Below are 16,722 nucleotides of genomic sequence, written 5' to 3'. Positions count from 1 at the left end.
TCAGTGTGTGCCAGTGAGATTGACAAAGTCACAGGAAAGACTAAACAGAGCCCAGGCTTTGCTTTTTCAAACATTTTGTGTCAAAATCTAATGCTACAGGACCCACATATCGAAATAAAAAAATGGAAAGCAAAAATGCATTGGTATCATTACGAAAAGAACAATTTTCATAGTTAGTAGAGTTTCAGGCTTAAAAAAGATTTACTTTAAAAGTACCCATCTTTTGATCCTTCTTGAAGCACAGGTTTCTTCTCAAAGTCTTGCACAGTACCCATTTACATTTACTCACCTGCAGTATGTGAGTTAGATCGTTTTGACCTCTAGACTTCATGTCCTGTATACTTAGAAAGGGATTTGATCCTTTCAGGTCTCAATTACACAATCCTAGTGATTTCAAGTGATAGAGCAATGTGGATGACTTGTCAGGATAGGAGTACAAAGGGCATCATAACATTAACCTCAAATAAAGGGTAGTGACTGCTACTGTGTTCTGTCCTGCAGCAATACATCAAAGTACATGGGCCAGCAGAACTACAGCTTCATGCTATCAGTATAAGTCAATAACAGATACTATTTCCTGTGAGAAAAAGGAAAATAGGCAATCAATTTTGATCCTGTCACGTGTCCTTGAAGTTCAGTTCTCCCAAGAGGTGCCCTTGGAATCATGGAGCTTTAGCATTTTGCTCAGAAATGTGTCTAAAATTATACTACAGTGCCCTATATAAAATAACCAAACCTAATAGGAAACAGGCAATTAGGCTGTTCTTAATAAAATGTTTGTCATGTTGGAAGAAAGTGATACCTACAGGCATTTGCGATAAACCAGTAAATTTAACAGTAGTATGGATTAAATTTACAGGGATTTCAGTAAAAAAAAAAAATCACAAAGATTATTCCCATTTATGTATCACTGTCAGATAAACTGAATCTGTGAGAGAAATAAATAAAATGCTTCTGTTCTGAAATAGTGTAGTTGGGGATAATTCAACAGCTTGAAGAGCTGAACAAACACATTACAATGTCTGTTCTTAAGGATGGAAGGAAGCTAAGAGGAGTAAGTATTTTGAAAAGAGAAAGGGAAAAATATTGTCACACTTATCTGTAGGGGAAAAAAAGGTGACAGGTTATGAATGTAGCAAAAACCCTTTTCACCCTGTTTTAAATAGCAGCAAGGAAGAAAGATAAATGCAGCTAATCTGGACCCTCCAGGAGGTCCAAATTGCCAGATCATGAAAAGAACATGGTGAGAAACAGGAACCTGTTTCACCACTCTCCTTTAACAGGACACAAGACTTGTTTCAGCAGTTGGCACTTGTTTACCCTCCCAAACTGATGTTCACATACTACTTCATGTCTATCCTTATGTGAGAATTTGACCTGCAGAGTATAAAGACCTTAAGTACTGTTGAATCATGAATATATGAACAAATATATGTATATAAAACTAAACCTAGCAAAAACCCAAGCAAAAAGAGATGATAAAGCAGATCATTGCCCAATTAATTTTTAAATGTTTTTTTCCAAATCCCTGACGCAGGATTTAAAATAAATTAGTCTGCTTTGTGCTCAAGGGCTTTTAGATGCCCTAATAACTTGTATCTACATTGTCATATATTACCTCCAAATTTGTCTTAGCAGCTTAAATAAATAAATTAATATAATTAGAAGTCATTCTAACAAAAACATTGAACAACAGTAACCATAAGTAAAAGTGAATTGGACTCAAGCTACAATTAAATGTTAAAGGAAAAACATGTCAGTGAAAAAAGAAAAAAGGTTCCTCATCACAATGAAATAAACCAGCTGCTCTTGGTGCACCTAAAGTAGCATGGAGGAAGAAGCAGTCAAGCTAACAGAACTGGTCACAAATTCTGGCTGTGCCATTCTGGTTTTACAGAGGGTTTCAGTTTTTTGGATCATCTCTTTGTTCACATTTTTTTTAAAAAAAACCCCTACAAACTGTTATTAGCCAGAAAAAAACAAACATTGAAGACAAAAGATTTGTAATTACTTTACAAATGCTGTTATATTTCTAATGCAATGCAGAAGTTACCCACCAGAGGTGAATTTGACAAAAATTTTACTGCTTTCAGTATTTAAAAGCTGCATAATTACAGAACTATTTCTTTTTGAGCAACTACAGGTGATTTATCACTCCAGGGATCTCAGCTTCATTATTTTGGAAGACAGATTTTTACTCTGTTCCCTGAGGTGTGGGGGTGGAGGGGAGCAGAAAGGAGGAAGAAATAACTTGAAAGGAAGCAAGTTACTTCCTGAAATTACTTAGCCCTGTCCCATAATTAAACTAATTTAATTCTATTTAAAAAGTTGATGTCTGATCCTGACACATTCACCAGAACTGCAGCATTAAGCCTAGAAAACAGGTTTAGAAAGGAGAATTCAGCTCAACTACAGGATTATTACTGGACATCACTGTAATAATAGTACTTTTTCTTCATATTTGTAGCAGAGACACAAAAGTATGTACTGTGCAGCCTCAAAGATAACAAAAACATTATGATTTCCATTTAGTAGAACTTAAATACAAATACTGATTATTTATCATGTATTTGTTTAATGTATGACTATTATTATGAAGACAGTCCAATTTGTCTATTAATGATTAAAGGAATTAAGAAAATGGACTGCAAATAGATTGAATGTAAAATAGTCCAGATATTTAGCTGATGACATGCAAAAATGGAGAATATGACAGGTGCAATTTATATGATCTCTTCTTAATATGAATCTTCAAACTACCATAATCAAATTCTAGCATCTATAAATATTTCTGTTGTGGAGACACTTACAGAAGAGAAGTTTCATCACATTATCATTTTGGCTGAAAGGGGAGTTGTTTCATCTTGAGTGTTCATTTCAACAGATTGTTTTAAAACAGCAGCAAAGATTGACAAATTATTCTTGTGCTTTTATAAATAAATGATAAAGCTAAGGAATTTTATTCCTGAATGATCAAAAGAAGAAATTTGCTTCATTGCAGTGATTGTAGAGTTTAAAAACACCTTTAAATCAAGTAAGTCCAGGAATCTTCTAGAGTTTTCATAACATTTGGAATGATGACTGGCATGAATAGAAGCAAGGACAGTAGAATAAAGTTAGCTGCTTTGGCTATAGCTGGGCTGATCACTGTGCCTATTTGGCCATTGTGAGTTAAGTACTTCTAACCTCCACTCTAATTATTGCTATTCCTCTCCCAGGCTGCAGTCCTACCTCAGATCAAGCTTTAGCTACTACAAAAGAGAGAACTTTTTTTTTCCTAGAAGTTGCAGCAACTGCACATCAAGGACTATTTTTATTCTGGCGATACATTAAACAGAGATCTGTTCACGTTCTCTGTACTGTTACTGCACTTGAACCACCATTTTTCCTTTCACTGTCTTTCTCTCCAGTACCAGATATATTCTAGTAGAACTCTAATAATGACCCAGGACTACAGCAAAGAGAACTGTTCCTGCAGGTGGATTTTGACTGCCTTATACTCTCTAGTGGCTGAATCCAAGGTAAGCAGAGAGAGAGTCTCAATGCATTAGCATAAAAAACTTGTATGAGAGGTTTAGAAGGAGAACTAAAAAGACTGCTGTTGAAAACTCGATTTTTCAAAATGTGAATTTATGAAAACAAATGGGAATCAAAGGTATCATCTTAAGAATTTTGATAAACTTTATATTTATATACCGAAAGCATGAAAAGTGATGCAGAGAAACTGGAAGTGCAGAGGGACTAGGATAATAAGGAGGGACCTTTTACAATTGCCAAAGTTGATGGAAGAAGAAAATATTTCCATGAGTCATTACTTTAGTCATCAGAAAAAAAATTACCACATAGTAGCTAAGAATCTTTACTTGCTTTGGAAAATTCACCTTTTACAACAGAGATCAGAGGATTTATCTCATTGATATAAGAGGATTTAAAAGTAGGAAACACTTTCAAATTCTCTTTCTCTACGTATCTAAGGCTTTCCAGTACCACAGGGGAATAATCATGTTTGGGGTCCTGAACAATCTGCTTGTATCATTAGAAAGGATATTTGGAATACATAAATAACTTTTAAACATAACGTTTTTCTAATAATTTTAGTATACATGATGCAGAGGACAAGACATTTACATAAAGCACAACTTCCCTTAGGATTAAATTCTTGATCATAAAATATTTTTTCTATTTTCTAATAGAAGGTCATCATAAAATATGGCATGAATGAAATCCATAAGAGTTATTATGATCATTTTAGAACATTTATCATATAAAATCACTTACCATAGCCTGAAAAATGCAGCCAAGATAGGAGAGAAATTATAAAGATTATTAATAGTTTGTCAGATTTATTGCAACAATTCAGTCAGTATCAAAAGAATCTATCAGTTATTTCTAGCAATATTAATTCTCTTTTTATGAAACAGTCAAAAGTAAACATAAAAAAGGATGATTTCCAATGTATCACATCTTCCAAGGACTTGATAATCAAGTCACTGATTTAAATGAGGTATATTGGAATCAACCTATTACAAGCTCCAAGTTGACAGGAGACTGCTTGAAATGCACACACCTTTAAGTACAAATAATCTTTCAAAGACCAAGATGACCTACACTAAATATGAAATATGTTCCTCTTGGTAAAAGTGTTTTAGGTTTATGCCTGCAGAACTGAATCACAATGAAATCTACTCTTTTAAAGAAGTGTATAGTTTGAGAATTTATTGTTAAGAATTATACTGTAAGTCCATAATGATTCAATTTCAGAATAAATTTCACTTTTAAAAGACTGCAATTCACACTTATTAAAGGTAGAATTCCTTCAAGAGGAGTTATCCTCCAATGGCTTGGCAGTAAAGTAGCAATCATTACATAGTAGTCATTGACACCGAGAAATGATTTGACAATGACTGATCTTTTAATGATGACTATAGTAATCATTTACTTAGGCTAACTCCCCATCATTACTTTACAATGAGAAATTGGTTTGGGGGCTCACTGCCATCAGAGACTAAATATGTATTTCACTGAATTATGACTTCTATACTTCAGAAAAAGAAATGTGAATAGCCCTTGAAATTCTTCAGAGCAGAGAGATTCTACTTAATCTTGTTTAGGTTGAAATCAGAATAAATCTCAAAGGAACTGCCATTGTTTTCACCTTTCTGAATTTAATTTTTCTAGATTATTGTTGTCTGTGATGACTATTAAAACAACCCATACCTCATCTTGCACCAAAAGTATGCATAAATCTTTCAAATCTTCATAAACAAGACTGTGTTTTAAAAGGAACTTTCTTTCTCTTTCAGGATCATAATAAATCATTGGTATCTCAGACACTCAATGGCACCTCTCTTTGTAAGTCAATTCAGCATGAAAATGAGCAGCTTATTATTGCATGAAATGCACATTACTTCATTGCAAAAATAATACCTAAATATCCAATGAGATATTCAGACTTCTCTAATACATCAGAACAACTGCCTCATCTGCTTTTACTGGCCTCAATCCAGACTCTCAAGATACCTTTTTTTCCATAAAACAACTGTTGACAAACTGTCATTCACATGCACAACAGTAATTACAAGAAAGATCTAGACAACTGACAAATGAAACAACAGCATCAGAAGTTGCTTACCACATCTCGAACAATGGGAAAAGATTTCTTTCTGCGCAAGTCTGGCATGCTGTCAATTCCATAGAGTCCACGGCCAGCACTGAAGGAGATAAAAAGGCAAAGAAGAAAATGAGAACATTACTGGCAAGGCTGCATCCTTAAGAACTGCTTATAATATCTGTTTTTACAACTAAAATCAAAAGTAGCAGTTGTCAACTACAGAAGGTTAGTGTTCTAATTCTTATGAAAAACTAGTGAAGTGTTCTTGGTGTAGCTGACTTTTTCTTCTGGCATTCACCCAAAGCAGAGTAGCTGAAAGGTTGCTTAATACCTCCTAAACCATTTTACTATTGATTTCAAAGTTTTAACAGTAACTTTCCATCAAAAGGTTTGGCTATCTGGTAGCCCAACATTGCACAGAATATCATTGCTGCAATAAATTTGATAGAAAGAGGAAAATATCCAACTAAATACACAATAATATATCAAATAACTCCATGTCAATGTGGAAAACAGAACACGTTGCATTTTAAGATAATACCGTGCTGGCCATCATTATGTACTCTTGCCTGGTTTAAGCTTTTTCATTAAGCACACAATTAAACTCAAATTAGATCTCACATATAACTTGGAAACAATAGCAAAGAGCAACTCAGAATCACTTCAAAGAGTAAAAGGCTGACACACCAATAGAACTGAAAAGAATACATGCTGATCTGGATAACAATCTACCTCATTGTCTCTGACTCTTCAGAACAGATAACAAGGTATTATCCTCCTGAACCTTTTCCACAGTGGATGTTGGAAGATTACTATAAACCTTGTCAGATCTAATTCAGAGATACTTTGAGACTCTCAGAGAAGCTGGGATACTGCATTTTTCAACACCCTACATTTTTGTCTCTGTGCTCCCTCTGTTTGGCACTGTCTCATACACCATGTTCAGTTTTTCTTAGATCTCTCTTTATCTCTGTGTATGCAAAAAGTACACATCACAACATTTTGTCATTTGAAAGGTCTCACTTTATTTATACACATCACAATTACTGTGTGAAAAGAGATACAACTGAAGTCGGTGACACAATTTTCACTTCCTTTTGAAGGGTCCCAACTACTCCTTTGCTTACTTGAGGATTACACACTCCCCCACCAATATTTGATATATTGCGGACAAAAAAAAAAAGAGAAATTCCATATTTGAGGTAAGATTCTGGCTGATGATTCCTGTTGGATATAGATGTTACAGTTCCAGAACTGCAGCTAAATCCAAAAGGAATTATGAATCAGAGACCACAGCTGTCTTGACTTACAGTCTGCATATTGATGTAAACTGAAATCAATGCTGAGTTATGCGACTATGCCAGACTGTACACAGCTCAGGACAGACATATCCCTCATCCCCCATAACTCCACTGCTAATATCTTCAAGATGAATCAACACAAGCCAACAGAACTCATAGATTAGAACTCCAAATGATTTAAGAACAGTGAAATACATTAATAAGCATTACAAAAAAGAACACCAACTCTGGTTTAACCAGTCTTTAAATTACAAACCCTTAGAAGACTAGAGTGCTAGGAGACTATCCTAAGGAAATATGCCATGCTTTTTTTTTTTGACAATTTCCTATCTATCTGTTTTTGGCCACTGTCAGGAGGAGCAGGATTCTGTGCTAGATGGACCTTTGGACTCTGTATCCCTGAGGCTTGTTTGTTTGCTTCTTTGTTCATTTGTGGATGTTTGGTTTTTATGTGTTTGTTTTGGGTTTTAAGGCAAAGCCTACAATAATGTTTATCTCAGTTGGAATAAAATGCAATCTTATTTGATCCCCTTACTATTTCACAGGCTTGTGGAAAATTTGGACACAGCAATACACTGGCAGTATTTATTTCTGTGCTTTACTTTCACAACAGATGTAGAGCAGAAAATTTACTTTCTTGGAGTGTGTTTGATAGGGGACTTGGAAAGTTCAGCTTGGGTGAAGCTTAACTGAACTAAAATCAGTGGAGAGGAAAGGTAAAATGGCCTAATGGCATCTTAATTGTTGGGGGTGCTTATTCACATTCTGTTCAATAATTCCCATACTTTGATGTTCTGGTGAAACTATTGCAATGTCAGTACTACAGACAGGTCCAGCTCCTGATCTGCAGAGAAATGGGGGTGCTTCCTTGCCCAAAATCCTGGTTTCCAAGATATGCAAGATGCAAGTGCAATTACATCATAGAAGAGTGATGAAATGAATAGAAAAAATCTGAGCTAACAGACTATTTAGTGAGCACCTCTCCAAGCAGAATAAATTGCAAATGAAATTTGAGAAGCTATTCTTGAGGTCCAAGAGTATTTTTACATAGCAAACAAACTCCTAAGGTGGACCCAAACATGAACTTGCAAAAGCACAAAGTGGAAACAAATATCCCTCAGTGTTGAACATACTGGGATACTGGGATAATGATTTTCTTGATGCTCTTAGGATAGTATAATGTTTCAGATTAGATGGGTCTGTTTTATAGCATAATTGAATTTATTTATCTAAATGTGATAAAAAACACATTGGTAGTAATAATAAGTGGTCTAATCTTATGAAAGTTGAGATGAATTTGTTGAAGACTGAACTAGGGGTTGAGAAAGGGAAGAAGAAATGCATCATTGCTACAATATATAATCACAAAACGCAGCCAGTGGCTTTTGTGAAAACATAAAAATGAAATTATGCAAGTTAGTGAAAATAATTAGGAGAAAGCCTCACTCTCTGAAGACCCACAAATCCACAGCCTGGATAGCAATACATAATTTTTTTGCTGGAGCTGGAAAATGAATTTGGAGAACTAAAATTGTATAAGAATACTGGGAGAAAATACCAGCATTAGAAGAGTACTTACAGGACTGGATTTACAGCCTTTCCTGGTCCTTAGTATCTTGAAATGCCACCAAAGAAATATCTAGCACTTTCTTGGAAAGTTAAAGTTGGATTAAAAGTCTTAATATGAGCTAAAAGTACAGAGCTAATAAAAACAAACAAACAAACAAACAAACAAACAGAGCCAAATCTCTCTGTAGAAGAAAACCTGTTCTCCTGGCCAGTTGAAGAAGCTGGCAGAAAATTTTGAGGTAGACTAGGCTATACTAAAGGACTATATAAATTCTAATTTTGACAGTGTGCTCAAATAAGAATGCATATTAAAGTAATGACTATTTTGAAATCAAGTTTGATAATCATACATATATATATATATATATATGCATTAAAGATAATTAATCACACATTAGGAAACATTGACAGATGCCTAGATTATGGCTGAGGCTGTAAACCAGACTTTGAGACTACAGCTTTGAACTTCTTTCTGCCTTCTGATGACAAACCTGTTGAATGCTTCATCCAGGTGCAAACCAAAGCACACAACAGACAACTAACCTGTGCTAACAGGCCTCTTGGGGTCATCTCAGCTTTCTGAACAAATTAAGTTTGCTTGCTTTTTTTTCTTTTTGCCATCATGCTCTTTGTCACATCACAGACTGGTGATGCTAGCCAATAAAATGACTTTAAGATAGCCTCAGGGAATGTGGCCTCAAAGTACCACCATTTCAACTCATATGCTTTTTTCTTTCACTCTATTTTTTCGATATTTGAAAAAAACCCCAACAAAACCCAGACCAAATCCCCAAAACAATCAAAAACCACCAAACACAAAACTCACTCAAAGATAAAATTGTAATCCTAAAGTCCACAATAAAAAAAATATATTAAAAAATTAGTATTAGCAAAAAAACCCAAGAAAATTACATTTGCCATTGTTCTTGACCCTTACACCACAGACAATAACTAGTAACAGTAATGAAGACAAAGTGTTCACAGTGCTGCAAAAATTCTCTAGAAGGAAACTCTGGTCTCAGCATTAACAGAGAAGAAATAAATCTGAACATCCCTCTCAAAATTAATGCTCCCTTAGCAGAACACTGCAATACCACAAACCCAAGGACTCATTTTTAATTTCCTCTACTGTCCTCTAAGCCTATGTAAATTATTTCCTTAAGTATCAACACAGCCATAACGAAAGGAGATCAACTAGGGAAACAAGAAAACCCAAACAATTTGCACAAAGCATGTGAGAATTTATAAGCTGGAGACAGGAAGTTCTACAAGACAAATTCATTTGTGAAAAAAGAATGCAGACCTTCCTAGAACCAAAAGAGGTAGTAACATACTACACTTAGTTTGCCCTTGATTCTATGCATCACTGTGGTTACCATTATCACAGGATCATAGAATCTGATGAAATAAAAATATAAAACTCCTGGAGCAGAAGGAGGCAAAACAGATTCAATACCTAAACATCTGTGATACCCTAAATGAAGGTGGTGAGACAGACTGTTACAAAAGCAAAACAAAATCAAAAAAGAAAACCAAACCAAACCCTTAATTTCTCTTCTAAATTCAGATACTTATGTAGCTGCAAACTTTCAGATTGCTTTATCATCACGGAATCATGACCAAACAGATTTAGCACATTTCCACCTCTGAGGAATTAATAATTTCTGCAGACAGGTATCACATGAATTTAGAAATGCATTCACAGGAATGGATAATTGGCTCTTCCCAGCCTATATGTGTTTGAGCCTGGGCAGTATCCAAATTAAAACTTCTTCAATGACAGTCAAGACAATTTATTTCTGCACCACATACTGGATCAGAAGGTCTTTCAAATGACAGTTAAATATAAAACCAGGAGAGTTAAATCAATGTGAAATGTGGAGAAAACCCTGGAATCTGGGAGGCTGTGAGTTCCTTATAGGTGTGGATGACATTTAGGGCATCTAACTAACAGCTAACTTCATCTGAGAGTTAGGAGGAAAAAGTCACTAGAAGAAGCAGAGAAATGAGCAAAAGAGACAGCAGATCTGAAACAAGAGAAACAGAAACAAGACCTTGAAAATGAAGAGTAAAACTTTAATTGGACTTGGAAGTAGCCAGTTAGCAGGTGAAGACATAATTCTTGACTTGTAAAACTTCAAACAGGGATTCTTGAAAAGCTAAGCAAGGAGTAAGCAGTTCTGCTAACGTCAAGCTATTGTTGAAGTTTGAGAGATATGCAAAGAGATATAATGGTCTAGTTCAAAACATTTTTGTGATTTGGATGCTTTTAAATAAAGCACAATTTTGAGGATATTCATAAAATTCTTCTAATTCATCAAGCCTATACTGACACTATTTTTAGAAGAAAAAATTCCCAAATTGCCTGTTGGCTATATTAAAATCCTCAAAGGCATCCCTCTGTTTTTGTTTGCAGAGTTCCTTTTACTGACAGGAGAAAAAAATGGTATTCTCTTTCATATCTTAGTTGAGTGAGTAAAGAACTTAGAGTACAAGAGAGTTTATATTAACCCTTATGAGCATTAACACTTTCCAAGCACTATCCTCTTATCCTACAAATAGTCGTCTTCTGAGGAAAAAAATTATGTCTGAATTAAGAATGCTGATGATGTTAGCAAAGAAAGAAAAGGATAGTTTTTGAGGGAACAGCAAGAATGACAGAAAAAAGACTGATGAGTACATAATAGAAAGATACTTTATTATGACATGAGTGGTATAATTTATGCTCAGTCAGTAATCTGCCATAACTCACACCTCTGTCTCTTTAGATAGCTTAGTATTCTACTCAATCTGTACTTCCCCCCACAATCTTTTCATTATGATTTCTAACTCAACTTCAGCTTAACAGAACCATCCAGATCTGCTTTTTTTTCCCCTGTGCATCTGTACATATAACAAATACTTGCTTATAAATTATACATGATCAAGAAATGCCCATTTTGTTATTTTACTAAAACTCATTCCAGTTATCATCTGCAAAGTAAAATATTAATGACATGAAATATTTTGGGTTTAAATGCACTTCATCTTTTCTGACAATATTAGTGCAGTACTGTAGTTACTATGAAGAAGTTTATGCATTCTACCTGTGCATTCTGCAACTTGCCTGCAATTGTTTTAAGTGAAGTATGGCAATGTCAGGAAGTTCTTACACATATATACTTACTCCCCTGAGTATCTTTAAGAGATTAAGGAAGCTAACCACACTTGAGGAAGAACTTCAATTTGAAACTGCAGCTTGTAAAGGAAACCAACCCCTTTCTTTTGTGCAATGAGTCAATGACCAGATGAACTCATACAAGACAATGGTAACTCCTGTCTCTTTGCTGAGAACACACATCTCAATCTTATTTTTGGAGAACTGCTCATGTAGTACTCGCATCTTTACTCAAACTGCCCAGCCTTTGTCAAGATGAACTAGAAGTTATCCTATGCACAGATTTTCTGTACAAGAATGAATTGATCCTTCTATTAACATCTAAGAGGTCTGTTAATACACAAGGATTGTTGGCTATCGGCTGGAAATAAAGATTAAATACTGATCTGGATTGCAAGATCAAATTTTATCGAAAAACAGAAAAGCTGCTTTATCAGAACCAACAAACTGGGCAATGCTGCATTGACAGTGAAATATTGTCTTCATGTACAGTCTCTGAAACATTAAACACTACAGTCATAGAAAAACTGTGCATGCTAATATAGGTTATACATTAAATTCTCTATTCCCCTCTCTACATCCAATTATAACCCAACAACAACCTGACATAGAAGATGATGAAGTTGAATTATAATAACTTGATTAAAGTTATCATTCAAGTCAGGAAAAAGTATCTGTTATGCTGATTTTTTTTCTGTGCTTCTGAAGACATTCTGCATAACAATAATCTATTTGAATTTGTCAGAGAACCCAAGAAAAATAGATTTGTTTTAGCATTGAGAACATGCCACTGAAGGAAAGGAGTAATCATCTGCATGCACCACCATCTGTGTATCATTAGCAAATTTCAGAATGGATTAGGCCATGTGGTAAAATTATCAGTCTCTGACTCCCCATCAAGACAAGCAGTAAATTAATACAGAGCAAGTGTCTGGAAAAAATAAAACACCACTACCTAAGACTCATATAGATCAACAAAAACCAGTTGATGTCCTCTTACTTTCTAAGAACATAGAAGTAATGAACTCTAAAGTGTCCCATCTTCAATGAAATGAAAAAAAAAAATTAAAATCAAGTGGATACTATTTGGTGGTGGTATGGGTAAAACAGGAAAGGTGGAGGTTTTGTCTTTTAACAGAGATGTTACATGAGAAGCCCCAGGAAAGCTGCCTTTGGTCTTTGACTTTACTTTCTTGTCCTGACTTTTCTCTTATTTCATGCAGCCAAGTGGATATCATTGCAAAGAGCTGCATTCCCTAACATGGACTTGGGATGTGCTGGTGTACGCGAGGTGAGTCCATAGCTTTGTGCTATGACAGAGAGGAAAGAGCAAGGCAGAAAAGAAGCAATTCAGATATTTCTCAATATAGATAAAACATGATATCGATGAATGCAAGGGAAAGAATCTCCCCTCACTTCAAATGGCACCACATTTTGGAGAGAGTGATAGGAAAAGGAGTCATATCTAAAACTCCAGCCAGTTACACTGGCAGTGAAATGGCTGAGGGATCCTAGAATTTAGGATTAGGTTTTGCATGCAGGAGTAGTGTGGGAAGTGTGAATAAAACAGAGCCACAGAAGTCTTTGAAATGACAGTGTTCTTCAGCTGAATGAGAAATTAAAATTGCATAACTGTTTTCAGGAAGCCCTGGTGAAACAGAGGCTTGCACAGAGATATTGCAGATAGCAAAGGGAGGAGATACCCAATCTAAATTTTGTCAGCAAAAGAAATAAAGTTTAATTTAGAAACATGAACTACTTTGAGCTACGACTGTCAGTCATTTGAAGTAGTCCTATGCAGTGGTTACAAGATTTTACAAGGGATTTTCACAGCTTATTCTCAGAGGATTCAATATTTAAATTCATTCACCTGTGTATGGAAGAAAGGGCATAAAAAGAGCAGCTTCAGTCTGCATAGTCCTTGTAGATGGCAAAGGTTCTCCTTACATCCATGAGATTGATTTTGTGTGCAACACAAAAAAATAAGAATTCTATACACTCTTTTTAGAACCCTACATCTACTGGGAAACTGTAATCAAGTAACTGGTTACAGAAAGTAGTGCATGCAGCAAAACAGCATGGTCACATTCAGTGGTCACATTCAATTTCCTACAGGCACAGGTATCAAATACTTGATTGCCAGTACGTTCACTCTCAGAGTCTACTTACAAAATGCTATCCTAACCTACACAACAACTAGATGTTAAACTGTTTCTCTTCTAGTGTGCATTCAGCAACTTATCCTGCACAACGTCACATATGACCTCACACTTTTACAGCAACTCTGACAGTTAGATGTTGGAAAAGGCAGAAATACACCGCAAGGTATGACAAACTATATAGAAACTACCTAAGCCACTGAAAAGCTGGAGAGTGCTCTTAAATTTGATTAAAGTTTAGCAATAAGTACAAATGTTCCCCTAACTATACTTTCCACAGAAGCATGTGAATTATATTAAGCAAATGAATGCCATAAGTACATTTTAGGGGAAAATCTCCCAAAACATAGCAATTCTACATTGGAAAACTTCATAGTATTTAGCATATGCTGTATAGCCTTTCAGATACAAAAATGAGAAGATGAACGATTAATTTCATCTCATCACCTTGTCTTTCTAACAAAATGTTATAGCGAAAGAAGTGCCTGCATAGTGCACTAACAAGAGGATAATATTCCTTTTAATTAGGTAACTAATATAACTGATAAATTTTACTAATGGCTCTTATTTCTTTTCCTTTCCAGACTGAATAATAAAAAAGTATTCAAAATACGAAGGAGATATTTCCCTCAAAGAAAGGAATCGCTAGAGCTGGATGCAAGATAACTTTATCTGGAGAGAACAAAACAAAATGTACAGATTTCTGCCACATTCACTCTCAGCCACTGGAAGATCCTTTTCCTTTGACCTTTTAGATTTTAAGCACTAGACTGATACCATATTACTAGCATTGCATTCTTACACATGTGCTAAAATGAAGACAAAATCATACTACAGCTTCAAAGGACATTCATTTTATATGCAAAGAGGTAAAAAAAGTCTGTCACACCGTTGACCTAGGCATCAGAATTAATTTCTTGAAAAATAAGGAATTAAAATCATTAAACGGAGAAGAAATAAAACTTGCTATCTTCCCTTTAAAATAACTCAATTTGTTATAATAACAAAAAATTATTATAACAGAAGGAGACTAATTTTCAGATTAAATAACAAAATTCACAGTTACATTGGTACTTACCCAGTGAAGGCCTGGACTGCATAAAGTTTGGAAGTATCCAAGGAACTTCCACCCACCATCCGAGCCTTTAAATAGAGACCAAAAAAAGTAGTTACTTGGTTGCTCTTAGTCAGTTTTGGACAGAATTTAAATGCATCAAACATATAAGACACATGAAAATGTTTAGCAGGGTCAGCTCCAGGCCAAAGCTAGAGTAACTATTCCTTTGGGATACATTTTGGTAGCATTCAGCATTAAGTGAACCACACTGGAAGAACCCATGGGAAGATAAGGTATTGCTTCCCAAATACTATTTCCTTAAGTCCTGTAGTGTATGCAGTGTAGGTGGTAATTAGAGGCAAACATCCCAGATACCATGTTTGACAGTAGCAGACCCCTGTGTTGGCAATTATGATAAGCACAAGAGTGAGGGTTTTCCTGTTTTTAAATGCAACACGTTTGCAGTACACTCAAAGGAGAACAAAAGAGTGGAAAGCTGGGAAAAACATGCAGATTTCACAACTAAAATGAAGGAACCAAACAGGTCAAATAAGTCACAAACAAACACCAACAAAATACATGATCCCTATAGCAAATAGGTGATTTTAAACCTTTTCATCCACAGAACCGTTATCTGAAAGAGAATTGGGAAGAAGGGGAATATAGGTTAGACAAAACAGTCTCTGAGAAAATATATTATGCTATAAAAATCTGTCACTGTTTTAATCTGTTAATGTAGATCAGAATCCAAGCAACATCTGTGCTTAACTGTATAACTATGGCCAGATCACTTTCACCACGTTTTAAATAAGCAAAAAGCATTTCTCAGTAGATATGAACTTCTGCCACTTATAGGGGACTGTGTGGGTAGCATTTAATTTACATACTGTAGCCCATCTCTGCATGATTTTTAGTTTTATTGGCTTTTAAAATAGATTTTTAATAGTTACTAATGTATATTTGATATTGTTAGGTGTTCAAAAAAATAAGCTGCATTTTCAAGGAAAAGGAAAGTATTTCTACAAAGGACATAAACACCCCCAGCCCACTGCCCCAAATCCTGAACTGTAACTATTCTATCATAGCTATTCATGTAATAACAGAAATTACTCCCCAAAAGCCAATAGAACTACAATTGTGAAAGTATAAGTATTATACTAAATTTTTTAATGCAAAAAAATTATGTATTCACATTTACTATCAGACAGAAAATATTTGCTGACAGAAAAAGCTCTCCTTATTTTATTGTCTTGTCACTTTTGCACTTTATGGTACAGTGCATACATGAAACTGTGTTGCTGTAAGTGTCACCTTACTGATCTTTCCACTTTTCATCCCCAAGGGGAATACACATTGTATGAACCCTTTGAATAGTTCAGTTATTTTTAAGATGTTTGGAGGTATCTCAGGTGACATAAATTACAAAATAATAGTTTACATGTGCCACATTTAATTTTTAAACCAGTTTATCTAAAAGAAAATATAACATTGAAATGCATATATGAAAAATAGATTGGCAAATGTAAAAGTGCATATAGTACAGTAGTGACAATCCAGGGAAGTAACAGGCTCTATTGTGCCACTGATTTTAGAGGCTACTTATGTGATGAAATAAAGTACATGCACAAGGATGGGCAGAATAGAAGCTGGAGATAAACTCTTCAAAACATGTTTTCTCAGTCAGATTATATCTGATTTTACATTGTTCAGAAAGGTTAAAGAGGATTGTGCTACTAGGTATTAGCTATGCCACAACACCAAATTTGAATCCATGGAAAATCCAGATATGCAACAGTCTCCTCTCTTTTGAGAGACCACAAAATTTGCAATTTCCTTGTGCTTGACTACAGATCTTAGCTTTTGCTTCA

General features: G+C 35.0%; 1 protein-coding gene across 1 annotated transcript in view; it reads right to left on the bottom strand.

Annotated features, from left to right (window-relative positions):
- Nucleotides 1-16,722, bottom strand: part of UNC13C (unc-13 homolog C (C. elegans)) — a 131,170-nt gene that overhangs the window by 101,127 nt on the left and 13,321 nt on the right. Inside the window, exons 2-5 of the mRNA XM_009078702.1 lie at nucleotides 15,466-15,488; nucleotides 14,876-14,940; nucleotides 5,633-5,711; nucleotides 4,279-4,284 (exon numbers count right to left, since the gene is read on the bottom strand). Coding sequence (XP_009076950.1) covers nucleotides 4,279-4,284; nucleotides 5,633-5,711; nucleotides 14,876-14,940; nucleotides 15,466-15,488 — 173 coding nt within the window. The remainder of the gene's footprint in view (nucleotides 1-4,278; nucleotides 4,285-5,632; nucleotides 5,712-14,875; nucleotides 14,941-15,465; nucleotides 15,489-16,722) is intronic.

Source organism: Acanthisitta chloris, unplaced genomic scaffold, assembly GCF_000695815.1.
Source record: "Acanthisitta chloris isolate BGI_N310 unplaced genomic scaffold, ASM69581v1 scaffold1307, whole genome shotgun sequence".
NCBI classification, from domain to species: domain Eukaryota; kingdom Metazoa; phylum Chordata; class Aves; order Passeriformes; family Acanthisittidae; genus Acanthisitta; species Acanthisitta chloris.
This window is presented reverse-complemented; position numbering and strand designations above follow the sequence as displayed.